At 39.1% G+C, this 21,892-nt stretch overlaps 1 protein-coding gene across 1 annotated transcript in view; it reads right to left on the reverse strand.

Annotated features, from left to right (window-relative positions):
- Positions 1–1,596: 1,596 nt before the first annotated feature.
- Positions 1,597–21,892, reverse strand: part of LOC139727363 (complement receptor type 1-like) — a 75,419-nt gene continuing 55,123 nt past the window's right edge. Inside the window, exons 20-30 of the mRNA XM_071638323.1 lie at positions 15,405–15,644; positions 14,564–14,752; positions 13,747–13,953; positions 13,005–13,256; positions 9,570–9,815; positions 8,635–8,838; positions 6,892–7,175; positions 5,851–6,085; positions 4,814–4,975; positions 3,784–3,942; positions 1,597–1,800 (exon numbers count right to left, since the gene is read on the reverse strand). Coding sequence (XP_071494424.1) covers positions 1,790–1,800; positions 3,784–3,942; positions 4,814–4,975; positions 5,851–6,085; positions 6,892–7,175; positions 8,635–8,838; positions 9,570–9,815; positions 13,005–13,256; positions 13,747–13,953; positions 14,564–14,752; positions 15,405–15,644 — 2,189 coding nt within the window. The 3' untranslated portion in view covers positions 1,597–1,789. The remainder of the gene's footprint in view (positions 1,801–3,783; positions 3,943–4,813; positions 4,976–5,850; positions 6,086–6,891; positions 7,176–8,634; positions 8,839–9,569; positions 9,816–13,004; positions 13,257–13,746; positions 13,954–14,563; positions 14,753–15,404; positions 15,645–21,892) is intronic.

Genomic DNA, 21,892 nt, shown 5'->3' on the forward strand with positions numbered 1-21,892 from the left:
ACATTTTGTTTTTTTTTTCTTCTTGTAGTAATGACTCATACAGGAAGCAGGTCTTGGTTTTTACATCACTGACATGAGTATCTTTTTTTTCAAATTCAATATTCTATATGTAACTACAAGCCAGTAGGATGTTTATGATGAGATATATCTTTACCTAAATTACATATCGTCGCTGGGGTGACAAGACCTTGTATCTGCATTTTTGATGAAAATGACTTTTTTAGATAAATGGTCAAATAATGGGTTAAGTGATGTCCTGTCCAAATCCCAAGTGTCGTACTTCAAAAATGAAGCCACCACTCACAGCATGTCAAAGGAAAGGCTTTCCCATTCGCTCTATAGTGCTTTGGCCGCCTGAACATTTGACATTTTGTAGATACAAGGTCTTGTCGCCCCAGCAACGATATGTGAATGTGATTGCTATAATAGGTCCAATTCTCAGGTGAAAATATGAAGGAATTATAAATCACTATGTGTGAGCTTTCCATTTGCACTCTAACAACAACAACAACAACAAAAGAAATTGCATAATCTATATCTACTGATGGTCTGTTTCAGGAAATTTGTTCTGACCAGTAACTACACAGGACTGAGCATGTCAGTGGATTTTCAGCACAGTGAAGAAGACAAGGATCGGATCTTGACTATGAGATAAATTCTGCAACATCATGTCCATGGGAAAAGTTTCTGTTATGTTTGTAGGTGTTTGTATACGTATATGACAACACAATAATCACAGATTAGCCCAAAGATAATGAGTAGCACCTGCTTTTATGTAACTTCATATTTTTATTCTCGCATGCATACTTACAATACTGTAAAATGAGGAATGTTCGCATGCATTTTAATGGCACCAAGATTCACAAAATTAATGCACATGAAAGTTCTTGTCTACACTACATGCATTGAATGCCAGTGGCAAATCGTGAAAATCTCATGCCACGAAAAAGGCCGTCGGCTCCAATTCGCGAAAATTTCATGCCACAAATATATCATGTTTTACAGTAATGCACATTTTGGGATATAGCATATCTTCATTCAATTATACCAAAGAACAGTACGTGTCCGTCAAGGTGTAAACAATTGGGTACTTGAGAAGTAAACATGCTTATGTGAAAAGATTTCTAATCCACAAATAAACAATTTTAAGCAATGATAATAATCATGCATGCACTACAGCAGCAGCTGTAAGATGCATTCTGAGACCATTACAAACACCTACCCCCACAAAACGACTAAGAACAGCAAATAACATATCCAGTAGCATACCTTCAGGCCACAGATGACTTCATTCACAACATATCTTACAAGCATTCTACAAAACACTATGATAATTAGTAGATACACTGGATTTTTCTTCTTTTTTCAAGCATGTGTAAGCAAGAATTCATTTTTTTTTTTTAATGCAGGATTGAAGACATGCCAAAAGTCTTGTAGCCCAAACAGATTACCAATAAATGGCATTCATGTACTTCATCAAATTCACTCAGAGAGAATGTTTAGAATTATAGAAAGCATTATAAAAGCCGTGACATAATGCAAATCATCAAAGTACAGGGTAGAGTTATGAAATGTCTCCATAATAATTTCTGGGTTTTTTTTTCTCTCAACATTACCAGCATAGATATTTTCAGGCAAAAGAAAAACCATTCCTTTTTTTCTTTTTTTTTTTGTCTGAATGCCAAGATGGTTTATGGTTTCATCACAACATTTCACTTGGTGTTCGAAGACGAAGGATCACACAACTTTCATCCATGCCGTTCCCGATCCACTGTGATGAACGGTCAGATTAGACAGGCTCTGTATAGGAAGTGGGGGGGGGGGGGGGGGGAGGAGAGAGAGAGAAGAAAAAAAAAGCAAAATGAATCATACTGAAGAAAGATCTGGGGCTCCATTACATTGTCATTGTACACTGCAATTATTGGCAGTCTACAATAGTAACAGCTTAATTTCTTTTCTTTTTTTTTTCCCCAAGGACTTTTGAGTTCGGTGCACTCCCATTATAACGTACACGGTTATAACGAAATTCTGGTTACAATGAAGTAAAAAATCAGGCCGCAACAATATCCATTCTACGTATTTCTATTGTTTGTTTATTCGGTTATAACAAAATTTGGATATAACGAAAGAAAAATGTCGGTCCCAAGGAATTCGTTATAACGGGAGTCCACTGTATACTCAAAAGCCCTTCATGAATGCCCCAAATCTGGACCTACAGTGTTTATTATTCACTCTGAGTGATTATATACTATCAAATGGTGAAGAGCTTTGTTCACTATAAGAGCTACAGCTTTCTAACTCCTCTTCAATTAACCCTAACTAGGCCGGGGGGGGGGGGGGGGGGGGGGGGGGGGGGCCTCCGAGGCCCCCCCTCAACGTTCCGCGCAATGTATCGCTAACGCGAAAAGCTATCGCCGCGACGTTTCATGAATTTTTTTTTTCGAGTCTCTCGCATCTTTTGACACCAAATTTACGACGCCCGGGCGCGCGGTTCCGAAGTTGCGCATAAATATGTACTTGCATGTCAGACCAAAAATTGCTCAAAAACATGAATTTGTGTACAATTTCAATGCAAACTGTGCTTACAGGCCAATTTCATAAAAGCATGAGTATTTTGGGGTTTTATCGATTAAAATCAATTAATAACATACTTCCTTGTTCGGAACAATGTCGCGGACAAGTTTCATCGAAAAAACAGTGAAAAACATAAAGTCCAAAAAACAACAAAATACATAAGAAATAAAAAAACAATAAAATACTTAAGAAATTTTTTCTGATAGCACAATTTTTTTCTCCTATATTTGCTCAGGACACTTAAAAGAATATTTACACAAAAATATGCCCATTTTGAGCTTTATCTAGTAATTTATACCAAATTGTATGATTTCATGCATCATTATGCATAGATTAACATAATTTAGCATAAATAATGATTTTTTTTTTATTTAACTTTGTGGTACTTTAGAGTACATCATAGGCAATGTGTGTGCCAATTTTCGTCGCGATCGCGCGGTCGACGGCCGAGATCTGGAGGGGGGCCTGGGAGACCACAGTGGCAGCAGAGCAATTCACTTCAGTTCATCTTGGGTAGAACATTGTAGTAGTAGTAGTAGTAAGAATGTCAGACTTTTATTTTGTTGTCATTTTCTTTGCTCTATATCTTGTTTGTCTAACAAGATAAGAACATTACATGGGTCAAATCAACCCTTCCTGTGCCAGGGATTTGGGCAGTGTGTAAACGAAATGAGGTTTTATGTGCCAATTGCCACTCAATTGTCACTCAATATGTGCCAACTGCACAGCTTAGACAGTAGTGGGTGTTAATTTTCATCCATAACTGCATCGTCCGTGTGCTTATGCATCATTAAATTACGAGCCAAACACACAAACAAACCAAATAAGAAACGGGGGTTGTTTCATAAAGCTGTTCTTTAAGTTACGAACGACTTAAGAATGACTGGTGGTCAGTTCTGTTGTGCTATACTTATCAGAATTTCCATAATTCAGCACGAGAACTGATCACCAGTCGCTCTTAAGTTGTTTGTATAACTTTAACCCGTTGAGGACGAGTCCCGAGTATACTCGGGCAGGGGTCTACGGGAAATGCGTGTTGTAGCAAAATCAGTCCGTCCTCAACGGGTTAAGAACAGCTTTATGAAACACCCTCCAGATCATATTTTTACAGCCACAAAAAAACAGTTATCAATATGGTTGCTACAGGTATATAGTGGAGAAAGGAGAGACATGCTTGCAATGTGAAGACATGGCGGATCTGAGACACACCTCGACAATCCTGCGAGGAGATCGCTCCAGGAATGGATGTGTTTCCCGCGGGACAGGAGAGGCATCCCGTCTGTCCCCTGAATGGCTGGTACTGGCCCTCTTCACATGGGATGCATGGTGCGAACCCAGAGGCAGAGTAGTATCCCTTTTCACACTGGACTGAAATGTGGGAATGGAATCAAAGCATACACTGACTTACTGTACGTGTGGAAAATATCTCTATTCATTGCTTCTTTTTCTTTCTCCTTTTTTTTTTTTTACCAAGCCACATAGAGAGAAACTTTCACATGACTGCTTTATTTTGAACAAAGCCAGTTTTAGCAAGCATTACTTGATTACAATTCAGAGAGTATTTTGGACATTAGCTATAAATGTATCTCTAACAACATCCACAGGTTTTCATTTTCTCAATAGTTTAATGGATTGTGAAGCTTGAAAAAAAAAAAAAAAACTTCCACATCACACTCTGTATCAAATTTACAGTACTTGCTGTCATTGCAAACACTTGCAATATGGACACAAGAGAAAAACATAACATAGGACACTAACTGGTGTCAAGTAAGAAAAATAAAGTATGGATACATTTTGCACTGAAATATACAGTGACACTCCAAGCATGATTTTGTTTTCTTGGTCTAGTCAGAATATTTTTCAACAATTAGGTACCTGAAACAGATTTTTTGTTTCTGTTTTGATTTGCAGCTTAATTTGGAGCTTGTTTGGGGCGCATTCTGACTATATCTTCAAGGCTACACACACAAACACACACACACACACAAAATAACATGTTCTGTATAAAAAGGAACGGTGACTGTACAATCAATTATATAGTACATGCCTTTAATTGATGGCAACTTTTGCAATTTCTGGAAACAAGTAATAACACAGTTTACCAGGTTTGTTCTTTTCATCATTTCTGGTCTGCTTGACTTTTCTAGAGACTTGGTTAATGGTCTCCGAAATGAAAAGTATCCTGGAAAGGGGAATGAGTTTATACAAAAGATATTAAAGCAGCAGAGAATCTTCTTACATTCACAATCTGAAACGGCCCTTGCTCCTGTCTCCCTAGTCCACGTCCCATCCACACAAGGCTTGCACTGGCTCTGTGCCTGCTCGTCTTGGTAAGACCCCATTTCACACTCCAAACATTCTCCAGATTCCTGCTTGAAGTAATGTCCAGTTGGACATGCCACTATATAAACAGAGAACAAAACAGGAAGATACAGTAGAAAAAAAAGGTAAACTTCAAAGCAAAGTTCCAAATACTAAATAATTACTCCACTTAACAAAACATACCACGTGCATGCTAAATTTTTACAGGCAAGCCTTGGTCATGTCATATTCTCCATTGAGGAAGCACAATCCAAAACCAATTCCATTCATTTACCTTATAGAAAAGTGACTAGATTACTCTTATTTACCCGTTGAGGATGGACTGATTGTGCTACAACAGGCATTTCCCACAGACCCCTGCCCGAGTATATTCGAGACTCGTCCTCAATGGGTTAATGAATACATCAATTCATATACTGTTGTATTCATTTTCAAACATGACGTCGTGTATTACTTCTCACCAAATGTGAAATTTAATTGATATATCAAATCTTTGAAAATGTGCTTATTGTGTTTAAGTTCAAATCAAGGGAGCATTTGATTATTGAACAATTTTCATGCCAGTACTTATTAAAGTATGCCTCGTACTAAGTTGGCTGACTCAGCCGTTTCACGAAATTGCACAGGAAGGAAAAGTTACCTGTCCTTGCATTAGGACTCTGATGCTCATCCACACTTAACTGCCGATCAAGGCAAGCTCAAGGCTGTGCATTCATCATTAACCCGTTGAGGACGGGCTGATTTTGCTATAACACGCAATTCCCATTGCCACTTGCCCGAGTATACTCGGGACTCGCCCTCAACGGGTTACTCAAAAATATTGCCTGCACATGACTCCTAAACTACACTGACATCCTTTTGATCACAAACAACAACGTGGTTTATATCAAAGGCTAACACATCAGTGCCATACTTTAATTCATTTTATGATCAGTGTTCTCAATTCTGGCTCACCGCATGTTAGCTGGTCATGATTTGGAATGTAGCCATCCTCACAATCCACAAACAGCTCCTCGAGCAGCAACGAATAAGAAGGTGTGGTCGACTGCCAGTCATCCCGTCTTCCACCGACCCCTTTAATCAAGCTCTCGATCCCACGCCCCAAGTGATGGCTCAATTCTCGCAGCCTCTGACGTTCTACTTTCTCATTTTCCACAACTTCGTTGTTCCCCTGAGGCACAGTCAGTATCTAGACATAGAACAAGCAAGGACACTACACTCATTCTAGATTTCATGTCAGTCAAATAGTGCTATTAAGGCTTTTATATCTGGGGAGATTGTTTCTGTTTTGCTAATTCGATTTTCACAAGGCCTGTTACCATGTATTCTTTATGTGCTTATCATTTTGAGCACCAGAAGCTAGATTGCTTTTTGCATACCTGGTAGTTTCTTGATGCTAGAAACATGACTGAAATTACAATCATGCCTCTAGCATTTCTTCAGGACAGAGACATAAAAAAGATGTGAAAGTTCAAGTGAATTACTGTTTTTTTTAATGGTTGAATTTGAATGGTTGAATTGAATTAGTGTCAAACTTGTCATATGGTATTCATTCATGGTTATTTCCGTCATAACACAAACTGTTCTTTTTATAGAACAACTCTATTAAAAGTTTAGAGATGGTGCCAGTTGACTTTTGTGAAACTTCTTTTGGTTTGCTGTTTGAATATTTCATGACTCCGAGTATATTCTGGTTCATACAGTACATATGGCTTGCAGAATGTCATATATATACCACAACTGAAGTTCTGCATTCCCATTATTTTCATACTTATAACAGCTGGCATAACCAACCATTTTCCCCCCTCTCTCTTAGGATAAAAGACCTTGTTGGGAAGATTTCCAGCTACGGTTGTATGAATGATGCTAATTGCACAACTATTCATGTATCATCCTGTATCAAAAAAAAAAAAAATGATTAGTATCAACTTGTTTACAAAAAGACATTGGAGCATGAACCCCAGTCCAAGCTAAAATGATGCTGATGCACGTTACCATGGAAAGGATGGTGGTGTTTCCCTCCTTGGAGTCATCTGGCCACACCATCTCACCGTCAATGTCCCTCCTCCGCCTCGTTTTCCCAGCTCCGCAAGTGATGTGGATGTGCTCAGGGGTGCACAATTTGTTCCTGGTGCAGATGTCAGCAAAGTCGGTCTGCTTGATGATGTCCAGGAACTTCTGGGATATCTCCGTGTGAGTCTGTTCGTAGTCTGAGGTACAATCCCCTCCATAGTACATGATGCTGAGAGGCAGGTTCAATCTATGTGGTCTCTTAACCTCTGGTGGATGGAAGCATACATAAAGTCACCACTCTTGGGTTTTGGTTTTTGCTTTGTTTGTTTGTATTTTTTAAAGGATACAAATACTCTGCACCAGGGAAAGCATGTAGCTTGACATATTCATATCTTCTTCTCTTGCAGTCGTAAAGGAATTATCATCTCTGCAGATTTTGACAGTTTTACTGTTAAAAAAAATATATGTATCTTTGCAAAGTCTAGAGAGGTTTTTCCTACTCTCTTCATCACTGTAAGCATGTATCTAAAGGTTTGAGAATTTGTAAATAATTTTTTTTTTAAATAGAAAATATCAAATGTGACTTCAACAATATTATGATGATTAGATAAAGATAAGCTTTCTAGTATATTATAAAGACAAACTTGATTTTTTTATGGAACAAGTTTTTTACTACTTTGAAGAATGAAGAAACACACAAAGAAGTTAGTGAATGCAGTCTCCACATTTTTTATCAATTGTGATCATCTGCATTATCCAATAAATAGGATTATGTTTACTCCCCACTTCTTACAAAAAAAGAAAAAAATCTAAAGACATATTAACCCGTTGAGGACGGACTGATTTTGCTACAACACGCATTTCCCATAGACCCCTGCCCGAGTATACTCGGGACTCGTCCTCAACGGGTTAAAGTCCTTCACTTCTTGATTTTTTTTATAAAACACCTTCTTTCTTCTTTTAATGTGAGCATAGTAATATCAGTTACAGTTCACTGCAGCTTATGATATGTATGCATTAGAAAAAAAAAGAAATCCTATTTGCCCCAAGTAAAATAAATTAGCTTATCATCGAAAACTGCAAAACTAAACTCATGTTTTCATCCTTGATTATTAGCACTTCGATCATCATTTGCCATGATAACTTTACCTAGTCTGCAGGGTGGTCCATATTTTGAAATTCTAGCATGCTGCATGGATTTAAAAAAAAAAAAAAAAATTGGGGAATCCATTTTGGTGAGGTCTGTTGTGCCTCTGGGCCCAGGGTCCAGGCCCTGGAATCTCTAGGGTTGCAGATACTTAACAAGTATACTTTCTGGTGCTTACTTAGCCTTACTGTTGAACACTTGATCACAGCTAGATAATGAGCTGAAATCCAAAGGTAAATATCTTCTGGCTAGATTTGTGTAGGTTTGAGGATACACCCGAGTCGAATTTGCAAATTTCTTGTTTTTCTGAATGCCATCACTTATTGGTATGCGGTGTTTTGAATGTTTGATATTTTTTAGGCTGTTGTTTATATGTTGAAGCATGTTGCTGCCACATTGCAAAACCCCTCAAAGACCACCCTGACACATATCTCTCTGCTTAACCCGTTGAGGACGGTTTGATTTTGCTACAGCAAGCAATTTCTCATCGACACCTGCCCGAGTATACGTGGGACTCGTCCTCAACGGGTTAAGTACTGTCACAGAAAAAAAAAAAGAGAAATACTTGAAATCCTCACTTGAGCAGTCAGGCACCCGAGCGTGGGGATACCACACACCAGACATGCCACAGATGAAGAGCTTCTGTGGGGCGAGGCTGGACCTCATCCGGGGTATGTCGTAGGCACTGTTACATGTCATCGTGCAGTAGCGACCGTAGGCAAAACCGTCATCACAGGCCAGCGCTCCATTGGCTGGTACATTGAGTTCATGGCATGGGACAGCTGGGGGGAGGGAAGTTTATTCATAATTCGCTTTAGTCATTTGTGGGCAGCATTGATTCACTTTAATAATAATAATAACAAATATCATTTATAAAGTGCTTATTACTAAAGTTTCCACGCACTAAGCATCTTGTCATGGAGAAAAATTAGAAAGGAGAAACTCAATCACGAAGTAAATAGTAAGATGAAACAAAATATAGAGTACATATTACAAAACTTGTATTGCAACTTAAGGAACGAACATAACATATATATCATAAATCAATAGAAATCAATAGCAACAGACAATCCATATTTTTAAGGAAGGTGGCCCTCATATCACATGCAAAGCATCACAGGATTGCTAAAACAGGGGTAATACATATTACTGAAAAAAATTATGCTACTGATAACAAATGCATATGTAAAAGAGACTGTGATTCACGTCATGCTGTTTCAAATATCCTTTGCCTTAATGGTTGAAATATTTGGTTGATGCCTGAATTTCCCTCTAAATGTTACATCACAAAAACTAACTTTGATGAAAAGAGTGCACTGTATGTGTTGGTTTGCTTCCATTGACTGGGGTAACAATAAGTTGTGAAAAACTCAATCAAGCACCATTACCATGTGGTAAAAAGGTACAATTTTATGTAAATAAGAGTTTTCTTTGTTCTAACTTCACCAAGAATGTATAGAACACCAGTATACATCTCATCTATTTTATAATCTTATGAATTCATCATCCGTACGTGTGATGGCAACGGTGATCCTGCATACGGCCTTCAGACCACTCTGCTTCTCCGAGGCCTGGTATAGGATGGTGTGCTTCCCCCATGGGAGCAGGGCGGGGTTCTTCGCTTGGTTGCAAGTCTCTATCATGTCTGTGCCGGGCAGTGGAGTAAAGATTGGCAGGTCCCACCGGACCTCCGTCAGCTTGGTGGTGGTGGTGATGTTCTGATCAGGCGGGCAGAACTCAACCCTGGGCGGAACCTCGCCTGGAAAATGAGGAGGAAAAGGAGAGAAGAGCTTAAACTTAGCCCTCGCATCCACAACCGTTATAGTGCTTTTTTTCCGTTGTGCCCCCCCCCCCCCACCTTTGGAACAACCTCCCTACTCATATTCAGTCCTCTACATCCATTGGCATTTTCAGAAAGAAACTGAAAATCCACTAGTTTCCAGAACAGAGCATGTGATAATGTAATTGTGGACTACATTTGCAAGTGTACCTGGAGGCGATTTATATGTTTGTTTCTCTTTAATTGTTAAATGCAAAACACTTAGAAATATTTTTGTCATAAGTGCTATGTAAAATTTTTCATATTACTATTATCATTTTTAAGAGAGGGATAGAGGGATAGAGAAGGAGATCTAGGGAACGTAGAAAGGTGTGATAGAAAAAATAACAGAAGGGCTTACAGTACTTGTAGCCATATGACAAACTAGGCCTACTCATTGACTTAAATGAACAGTAGGCGATTTATATGTTTGTTTCTCTTTTGTTTATTGTATAGCACCTAGACATATTAAAACAAACAGGATGAGCAGCATGTTTAACAGAAGTAGCATGACTACACCAGAGTACAGCAATATATTGACTCGTTGAGCTGTCAATCTATTCTTAGTGTCAATTACCATGAAAACACAATAAAATACAGGTTTAACAATAAATGCAATATTCATATGAATATAATGGAAATTACGACCAAGATCATGTCATAACGATGATTTATAATGCTAACTTGGAAATACAATAGATGGACTCCAATGTCTAAACTAGAGATTGTAATTTGTCATCACTGACAAATTAAGGTGATCCGATTTTTTTTAATCAATGATTCGAGTCCTGATCGCAATAGGCATGACAATACAAGTTTCATCTGTGTTTAGCTACATTGGCCATGTGACGTTTGGATTCTCATTAAGAAAAGGGAGTCATATCTGCCATCTTTGGTACCAAATTCTGTATACACTGAATAACGAAGATAAGCAACGAATACATATGACCTTTGACCCACCTTTACACTCCCAAGGTGGCATCTGAGGAAAAAGTGGTTATTTTGTGAAATGATTCTTGCGACATCGTCTATATACGTGTGCAAAATATGGCAAAGATAGGACAGGTATTCACCAAGATACAAAATGCAACATTTATGACCTTTGACCCTTATTTACATACCCAAGATATTGTCCAATCAAGTAGTTGTTATTTCATGAAATAATGTACGTGACATGAACTAAACATGTGCAAAATATGGGGGTGATGGGGCGTGTTTTTCTTGAGATATTGCAAAGAAAGATGCAGAAAGAAAGAAATATCTGAATACATCGAAGATAAGCTTTAATTTCAACCAAGATTTTTAACATGATTCCGACATCGTATGAAAAAACAAAGGGCATATAACAATAGCGCAAAGTCTCAGCTACAGCATATTAAAATCTGGGAGAAATTCACCAAAGGGTAAGTGAGCTAGTGCTCGATAAAGACAATCATGTCAATTTTCACATTTTAAAAAATTCCCTCCCATAGAGAAAACACGTCATAACGAAGATGCAGAAAGAAGTACATATGTCATTTGACCCCAATTTGTACAGACAAGATGGCATCTGAGCAAAAAGTGGTTATTTTGTGAAATGATTCTTGTAACATGGTCTTTACGTGTGCAAAATATGGGAAAGATAGGACATGTATTCACCAAGATACAGGATGAAACATCTATGACCTTTGACCCTAATTTACATACCCAAGTTGGCGTCTGATCAAGTAGTTGTTATTTTATGAAATAATGTTCGTGACATGAACTAAACATGTGCAAAATATGGTGGTGATAGGGTGTTTTTCTTGAGTTATTGCAAAGAAAGTTGCAGAAAGAAAGAAATATTTCAATACATCGAAGATAAGCTTTAATTTCAAGTAAATTTTTGACGTGATCCCAACATCATATGAAAAAACAAAAGGCACATTTACGATAGCACAAAGTCTCAGCTACAACATGTTAAAATCTTGGAGAAATTCACCAAAGCATAAGTGAGCTAGTGCTCGATAAAGATAGTCATGTCAATTTTCATTTCCAGAAAAACTGCACTCCCATAGAGATTACACGTAAACTGGTCAAATTTGACAAGGTTACTTTCAATCCATTTTTACGAGGTGATGCCATCATCCAATCAAACTTGTGTTATTATATTGATGAAAGACCATTCAATAAGCTACAACATACTGAAATTTGGGTGAAAATTGGCAAAGGATAAGTGAAAAATGCTCGAGTGAACTTGAAATTAGATGACGTCATTTTGAAAATGTACTTTTTTTATTTATTAAGAAATTTGATATCTTTTAATCATTTTTTTAGTATCACCAACCCATGAAATGACATGTACAACTCATCAGCTTTCAGAATATGTAAAGAAAATTGGGGGTCACCGTCCATCCTGACGAGTAAATCGGATTTAAAATTGGCGGTTTTTTGGTGTAGTTGCACTGTATATCACCATTGACGCGCGCGAGGAATTTCAACTTTGTCGGGCCCGTATGACGTCATATTGAGGCGGAATGACTTGAAACTTGGTAGAAATATTCCTTGACATTTCAGACATTCGATCCGTGTGATAAAACGGGAAATTTCTATTGCATATGAGCTGTGCGTGCATATATGCGCGCGCGTACGCGTACGTCGATTTTTTATGAAATGCTGTAAATGACCTGAAACGTGTGCAAAACAATTTTGAGGATGATTAGAGCATGTTTAAATTTCAACGTGCGCGTACGCGCTCGTTTACTATGAACGTGACTAAATGTTATGAAATATGTCAATAGAGCTTGACTTGAACTATATGATCTGTTAATTTCATTGAAAAATTCCATTCCATTTATGAGATATTAATGTAAACGTGATTTCAGATAATGACGTCATAATGACGTCATGGTGAACTGATCACATTGATACACTAGATCTGTCGTCCTTAGGACATGATACATATATGGTATGAGTTTGAAAGTGATAGGTAGGGTGATTTTTTAGTTAACCTCTGCACAAGATTTGAGGAGAAAGAAATAAAGAAGAAGAAAGAATCTGTACAGATACAATAGGTGATCCGAGAGGATACTCGGATCACCTAATAAGCTGATTGCATTCCTGCTTGTAGTCTGACTTATGGAAATATGATGCAACTACTGTGCCACTCACTGATAAGTTTGACCTGGAAGATGCAGGAGGCACTGTTGTTGGAGGCATCTTGAAAAGAGACCGTACACCTGGTGTCAGAGGTGAAGTTGTACGGGGACCGGAGGTCAGGGGGCGATGTCCAGACCTGAAGGTCCCTGTCGATGTTGTCACTGGCTGTTGGGAAGTCAAACGTCACCTCTGCCCCCCAGAACTCAGTGCGCGTGGCCACAATCTCCTGGGTGGGGCAGCTCGTAATGACAGGAGCATGCAAATCTACAATTAAAGCAGGGATAGAATTGAGTGGGAAGTGAAAGAGTTCTTGATGCTAGATTCTGATTGGTCATCTAATGAGAATGCTCTGGTCCAATTAAAACATCTCATGGAAATTGATAAAAAGGACATAGAGGAAAGGAAGATGTATGTGTATATATACATAATATAAGTAGGCATACATAAGGCTTATAAAGTTTGCTGACTTCAAGATATCTTATAACACAAAGTTAAGCTAGCTAGCTCATGTGAGTCTCACCAATATCTCTCTCACACAAACTATGAATGCAGGGGCAGATCTAGGAATTCCGTAAAGGGGAAGCGACTTTATACAAAATTAAAGGGGGAGGGTGCACGCACCTCCTCCCCCATTTTTTTTTCTTTTTATATCTGTTGTTTTAACAAAAAATAAAGAGGGGGCGCATGCCTGGTGCGCCCCCTCTGGATCCACCACTGGAATGGAGAGACTGAAAACTAAAGGAGGGGAACTCACCTGAGCAGAGCAAAGAGTCTGGCTCCACTCCACCTTCCCACATTCCACTCTGAAGGCAGGTAAGAGACCCGGTATCAGGGGAGAGGGTGAGGTCATTGTCACAGTGCACTGTGCAGACAGTGCCCGCGTGAACCCTGTCAGCCATTGTGCATTCTTCCGGTGAGACCACCACGCTGGGGTGAATTACCAGGGGTTCACAGCCGATGACTATAGGCAAAACAAAGATCAATGATCATAGTTCAAGACCTTTTTTATTTAAACTACTGTTCGTTGGCAGATATTGGGCAATGTGAAACTATAACAAAAATTAAAGCACATATTTTTTTTTTGCTTGTTATATGTACTTATATCTTATGTCTTAATCCTACAGTAGTGTAGAGGTATAACTGTTAAAGTATTTGGAGTTTCTTCACATTTACTAGTCCTGCAGCATGAGCTATTGTAAAGGTGAAAATCTTAGTGGTGTGGAAATTTTTGTGCTTTATAATTTTGCTTGTTATATGATTCTGCAGAATTAAAAACACCTTATCATCTTACCCAGCCCAGCGCGAAAAAATGACTCGACCACACAAAAATATCCACTTTTACAGTAATTTTCTGTCATACTACAGACCAGATACATTTACTGTAGTATGTAAGGACTGTGCTGTCAAAGTTTTTCCACCATTGTCGCAATTTGTGAGTTGTTAAGTGATTGCTCAATTGTATTGACCATCCACGAAATCATGAACATGCAAAATTTATCTTACATGGCCATGAGCAAAAGAATACTGGCAAAAAAACTTCTGCTTTTACATCAAATAGTGTACATATTTACCTTCACAGTGTGGTTCCTCTTGCACCTCCCAGTGCATATCTGTGCCGTCAAACTCACAGCTGGCTTCGGAAGAGCCCACCAGGAAATAGCCCACCAGGCAGGTCACATGACAGACAGAGCCAAAGGAGGTGTCACATGACCCAGCCAGGGTACCAAACATGGGCGGCTGCAGCTCTGGACACCTGCGCACTACAGTTGAGACAAAAACCTTTGTTGTTGGCTTGTATTTCAGGGTGTTTTGTCTTTCCAGATCCAAGTTTTTGAAAACTCTTATTTGAATTTGACCACTCACTTATAGTCAAACCAAAACGAACTCATAAGCTGCAATCAAATAATGGAGGCCATTATAAAAATTATCTGAAATTTAAAGAATGAAACCCAAATATGCTTGTTGATTGAGTGAATGCAGCAATATCAATAGATCTCATTAGTTGAAGTTTTGAAGAAAATCAGGCAATCTGTTCAAAAGTTATGAATTGTTACAGTTTTATTGCAGTCATCGCTGGATGAGAAAACTAGTACAGTTTGTAACGCACATATATGCAGAACTATGTAGAGAAATTTTAAAGCAAATTCAACATATTTTCTTTTTTTTCCAGCATTACATGATTGAGCTCTTACCTCTTTCAGAAAGAAGGAGAATATAAATGCTACCCTTAACATATGTCAGTGAAAAGTCAAGGGAAATGCTACATTGCATACAAAAACAACTTGTCTTCTAAAATAGTTTACTATATTGTAAGATCATACTGCAATGTTTTTAGCCTTTTAATTCTTGTTTTGTTTTGTTTGTTTTTTATCCAGTGTAAATGGGCCCTGAAGTTGGTACAAATAAAATCACCTCGAATGATGACATCAAATTGGCAGGTGACTCTTTTCTCTGCATCGTCCTCAGCTGTACAGGTCACTTCATTCCTACCAGAGGTCATGACCCCTGGCTGTCGGTCACAGGTCACGGCAGGGCGTATGCCACTATTGTCTGATGCCTCAAGTTGCCACTGGACGTTGGTCTGGTTGGAGCTTCTATCTGCATAAGCCACAATGTCTCCTGGGCATTCACTAAAGGTTGGGGGTTCCACATCTGGTGGGAAATTATAAAATAGATAATTAAACAATGATATTGATCAAAAGGCAATGAAAACTTGTAAAACATTTGTAAATCACTGCAGCTCTTATAGGTGACTGTTATTAGCTTTTTAGATAATGTATTATTCCAGGTCGAGGAGGATCATAAGAAATATGAGGTAGAATGAACAACAGAGAGGGAAATAGAGAGATGAGAGACAACGAGAGCATACACAGAACAGATCGAGGTTCCTTTAGAAACATTAAAAAAAATAATTGTAGTTTTAAGAGGAGAATACAAACAATTCCACACATTCAATGAAAATAAGCATAATTGGCAATCAAGATAACAAAATCTAATATAAAATGTTTCTCTAGCAATCTGACCAGAAAGGAATATAATTTATTAGTGGAAAATGAGCAGAGAAAATGAGATTCCATTGGGATTTGAATCCGAGACCTCCAGATTGCTAGCCCTGTGCTCTACCAACTAACTATAGAAAGCCCTATAGTTCAGTGTTTGTCCCAGAAACCCTTAACCCATTGAGGACGAGTCCCGAGTATACTCGGGCAAGCTTGTATGGGAAATGCGTGCTGTAGCAAAATCAAACCGTCCTCAATGGGTTAAAGGGGATGGCTAGTAACTGATCAGTGGGAATCAGTGCTTGGGAATGCTGGGGGATGATTGTTCCAATCCTTGTGGGATTCATTGTTTAATGCCCCGTCACTGTACAGGCATGCTAGCCTGGAAACATTAAACTGCACATTTTACTTGAATATGAGACCATTCTGAAGCAGATAATTTTCACACAACAATAGATATATAATGTACTCTTAAATGAATCCCTCAAGAACTGGAACAATCATCCCCCAGCAATCTCACTGATTCCCACTGATCAGTTACTAGCTATCCCCTTTAATTCTCAATGTTCGAATGGTAAGATAATAATTATGTTTGATTGTCACCATCAAGAAAGATGGTGTTGATTGAAGATGGGTTATGAAAGTGAAAAGGAACTGTAGAGGATAGCACTTTCATAGACAACAGAAAAAATGAAATATATCAACTGTATACTGATGTGCAATTCTTAATGCTCCCGCCCCCCCCAAAAAAAAACCCAAAACAAAACAAAAAACAAAACAAAACAAAACAACACACACACACACACACACACACACACACACACACACACACACACACACACACACATACGCACCCCTAGGTCCCATTTGTAAAAGCAAAAAGCAAATTTACCAGTTAAAGTATATCATGCATGAGAGATTGATAATAAACTGCTGTATAGAAGGTAGGCCTACAGTGTAGAAAAATTATTACTTAAAACCTGTCTTTTTTTCTAATACAGTTACAAAATGTTCTAGGTTATTTTTTGACAAACAATTCTCAACAGAGACCAAATTGAATTCCCTTTTAATATATACCCCAAACAAAAAATATCACTGGCCATCTGTGCAATCAAAACAGCAACACCAATAGGCCCTATATGCACTTGAGGCAGAAAACCAAGGGCATATCTCCTTGAGAAAACTTACCTTGGTAGCTTTAGTGTGCATGCATGTACACAGAGCTCTGAATTCTTTGGAATGACTCCTCCCTTTAATCATATTATAACCCCTCCTGACTGGACACAAAGGTCACAGGTCTGTGAGAGAGGGGTACAATGCTCATGATACACAGCTCTATGTGAATGCTATCATGAAGATCCAATTTGCAAACACACAACATACAGTACCACACACACACTCCTCAAAAGCACACACACACAGGGTTTTGCAGGTTTTCTCCATCCTCCTATTACACTACCACACTTTATCTGTGTGTGGCACTGAACTGCATGTGTGTGTATATTACAGGGCCCGTGTATTTTTCACAGTGATAGCACAGAGGGAAGCTGATTGGCTAATTCAGTGCTGCCATCTGGCCTATCAGTGCAGTGGAACACTCTGTGTATGGTACTGCAGAGGCTTAGCATACAAGTTATGCACACATTTAATAGGGAAGTGGGAACTCCCTGCACACAGAGCCCCCTGCCATTATAAATGCACTCGCATGACACACACGCGGAATAGACACACACGCCACACACACACAAATACACACACATTCATATGCAAGGAATGAAGGAGGAAGCATGGGCCTTTGTGTGGAGGGATTCCTATTCCCTACTGCGTAGTCTGCAAACTGATGGGTGCACGATAGGTTTGTTACACACAGCACAATGCTCCTATAACATAAACCTGCGTACTGTACTACTGGTCTACGTGTGTATGGGTATTCTTTATCGAGCTGCTTGGCTGTGCTTGTGCACATATCATGATTTGCACAATAAATTCATAAGATGTGCAGCCATTACCATCTCTTGATCTCTGGACAAGTTAGAACACACACATTTATGTAGTCTGCTATACCTGCACGTACCTGTCATTGCTGCCATTGGATCAAGCAACAAACTTACAAGCCGATGACATTCTTGTATGTGTACTCTCTATCACTTAACGTTGTACAGCTGTGAGTGTGAGGACTGTCAACACAACACCTGCCGTACAACGCTGCAGCCATCTTATGGGTAAATGCAACTGCTTTGTTTTGTGTTACCATTTGTTGAGAACAGTGATGAAACAGAAATCTATGTTTGAGCAGTGAAACCAGAAGTTGAGTCTATGGCGATACCGGTAGTAATTTCTGGTCAGGCTATTCTGCATGGCTATGTGTACTGGATTAACATGAGCCTTACACTTTAAAAAAATATTAACTCAAGTTTGTTCAGTATCACTCAAGTTTCGTCAACGCTAATTGAACAGCACAGAGACACAGAGACACACAGTTCTACAATGGATTCTACTACGTGTGATGTGGAGGAGAGCAAAAATGACTTGCAATTAAGTTTAGTTTCATCGGATGGAACAGAAACAGAAGTAGCGTCTGCTCCAAATGTTGTTGTGAATGGTCACGCAGATGAACACAATGATTGTAGTGAGACGGCCGATCCGTTGCCACCGGACAAATCTGCACTATGCCAAGCATTGAATTTGGGAGCAATTAGTGCAAGACCACTGGGAACATTATCTGCAGTTGAAGAGGCTGATGATGAAAACCCCAAGACTAGTCAGAGTGAAAATACAATACTTTCTCAGTTGGGAAAAAGTAGCATGGGTTTGGTCACAGCTGCAAAAGATGCCTTTGTTGCACTTGCTGAATCAGACGATCTCCAACCCACATCCATGACCAAACTCTTATACCCTGGAATGACAACTGTGTTGGGAAAACGCATTCATCCCGGATCGCTGAGTCGACATCAGCTCTCACTTGACATGAAAATTGAGGTCATCCGAATGCGGGACGAGCAGGGACTGAGCGCGAGGAAAATCACGGAGATTCTTAACCTCCAGGGTTACAAGTGTGGGAAAACCCAAGTGCAGAACATCCTGAAGGATAGAGAGACATGGATTGAGGAGTACGCCCAGAATTCGCCGCTGGATAGGAAGCGCAAGCTGAGGAGGACCCGCAACGAGGAAGTGAATGTTAGGGTATATGAGTGGTTCAAGGAGGCTGGCAATAGGATGATCCCAGTCAACGGTCCCGCGCTGCAGCAGAAGGCCTTGGAAGTAGCCCAGGAGCTCGGCATTGAGGGCTTCAAGGGATCCAATGGATGGCTGGAGTCCTTCCGTAAGCGGCATGGCATTGTCTTTGCAAAGACACACTCGAGTTCAAATGAACAAATCAGCGACATGATATTAGCGGAGGGGATGGAACGTCCAAGCCAACCGCCCAAAGACGAGGTCGACCTGACGCGGTGGCAGTTTGTGGAGAAATACCGGCATCTGCAGAGAGTTGTTGCTTGCGGACTCTTGAATGACGGCAATGGATCAGTGGAGGAAGGTGAGCCTGGAGAGCGTTTCACCACTCGGCAGGACGGTTCCTCAAGGAAGTTGAAGGTCAAGAATGGAAATGAAGAGGAAGAGGAGGATGAGACAGGAGAGATGGAAGCAGCAGAGGAAAATGCCAGTGAGGTGTCTGGAGACTTCCCTCAGATGGATCCCTGTGAGAATTGTGATACCATGGCCGATAAATTGAACTTGACGTCGATTGAAGACGTAGCGGCAGCAGTTCGGGAGATCAAGAGGTTCCTTGTCAGAAAGGACTATGATGACAATATTTTGAACAGCTGTTTGGACTTAGAGGCCAAAGTTGAAAAGGAATGTGCTGCTAGAGAAAGAACAGATAAAAAGACAACAGTTCTTGACTATCTTAACCCTTTAGATACAAGGCCTGGCCTAAATCCAGAGCAACCCTAAAGCAAACTAGATATCAAAAAAGAGGCTCACACATCGATGAAAATTGATGATCTTTTCAAGTTTGTTTTCTTAATCAACAATGTAGAAATGACCAAGAAACAGAGTAGAAAAAAGTTTCAAACTTTCATTGAAGATGAATTATATGCTGATATTTTAGGTTTCAGGTGTTTTTCCCATTTTAAATTGTGATGCTGGGCAAACCACAATTTCAGTCAGATTGAGTTAAAATGTATTCGCCTCGAGAGCCTCCCATTGACCTGCGCACAAAATCTACTACAGTGCACTCCCGTTACAACGAACACGGTTATAACGAAATTTCGTTATAACGAAGTAAATCTTCTGGTCCCAAAATTATCACCATTAAAGTCTATGGTACAAAATTTGCTTATAACGAACACGGTTATAGCGAAATTTCCGTTATAACGAAGTCTTTTCCGAGCACAACAGACAAAGAAAAACAAAAGAAATGTGCTCCGTTATAACGAAATGCGAATTGCTTTCGAAAATACGTAACAGAACAAGCATTTATAGCGTCTGTGCATGGGTGAACGCTTCACACCATTGTGTGTTCGCTCCTTGTGTCACGCACAGTTTCTGAAGGGAACTTGCGTTTATTATTGGAATACAGTTATCCCATTACATTTCACATAGCTTTCCAGTGTATGATGAGTATTCAGCAAACATAATATGATATATATACGTGGTTCCTTGTTTTCGTTATGTATTTGTTCGGTTATAACGAAATTTCGTTATAACGAAAGAAAACTGCCGGTCCCGAGCATTTCGTGAAAACGGGAGTGCACTGTAATTACAATTTGAAATGAATCAAAAAGATAAGAAAGCGCATCCTGTCCACATAATTTTGTGCTGTGTTGTCACAGTTCACCAAAATGACTGACAGGGAGGGAACTTATTTATCGTCTATAAAATGATTTCAACCAAAAACACAGGTTTTGCATTATTTGGCATCATTCAACACTGAATTATTGAGTGCTATGAGAGATGAGACTGCAAATGAAACTTGAAGCTTTATAGAAATGAAGATTTATGTTTGTGTCAGATTTTTATAGATTTCTTCATTTTTTTTTAACTCTGATAAAATCAACTGAAACATGCATTGGCATGATACTTTCATGTGTGTGGCAGGGCCTAGTGCTCGTGGTACATACAATGTATCTACTGACTGTGAAGACAGACTGATGTCCTGTGACTGAAAGTCATTGTACATATTTCAAGGAGAGACATTATTAAAGTAAAGAGCAAGAGCAGCGAAAAGTGATTTCAGAAATTGTAAAATCTCTGAACTATGTACTGTAAGTGAAATGCTACTCCATGAATTAATCCAAGTTGAATTCAATGCACAGAGTAATATAAGCCAGATGGGTCATATCCAAATCAGATGCAAGAATGTTTAGTAATTCTATGATTACCTCTGCCAAGGAAGGATGTTATGTTTTCATCAGCATTGATTTGTTTGTTTGTTAGTTAGTTTAGTTTGTTTGTTTTTTTTTGTTTGTCTATGTGCAAAATAAGTTAAAAAGCTGTGAAGATTTGAATGAAACTTGTGCAGGAAAATTTGATGACACAAGGAGCAGAAGATTTAATTTTGGTAGTGATCCGGGAATTTTTATGAATTTATGAAGGATTAAAAAAAAAAAAAAACTTTTGGCAGATAGGGTCAATGAACTTGTGAATTCAAGCTGTGCATTGCATATTGAGGTTTCCATATGCACACTAAAGCTCATTCTCTGCTCGGCGAGGCACAGTGTAGCTTGAAGCTGATGACTTAAAAAAAGGCTTCTATATTGGGAAACTAGGCAATTTCAGCATGCATATATGTGAGTGGAAATCGCTGATCTCTCTTCAAGGAAAGAACAAGATCCAGTGGTGGAAATTAGCTGCTTGGCAGAGGTATGTGCTCTCAAAGTGCTCTTCTAGTTTCTGATCTTT

The sequence above is a fragment of the Diadema antillarum genome, unplaced genomic scaffold (assembly GCF_040938485.1).
Source record: "Diadema antillarum isolate AM-2024a unplaced genomic scaffold, OU_Dant_1.0 seq00000129_RagTag, whole genome shotgun sequence".
Lineage (NCBI taxonomy): Eukaryota > Metazoa > Echinodermata > Echinoidea > Diadematoida > Diadematidae > Diadema > Diadema antillarum.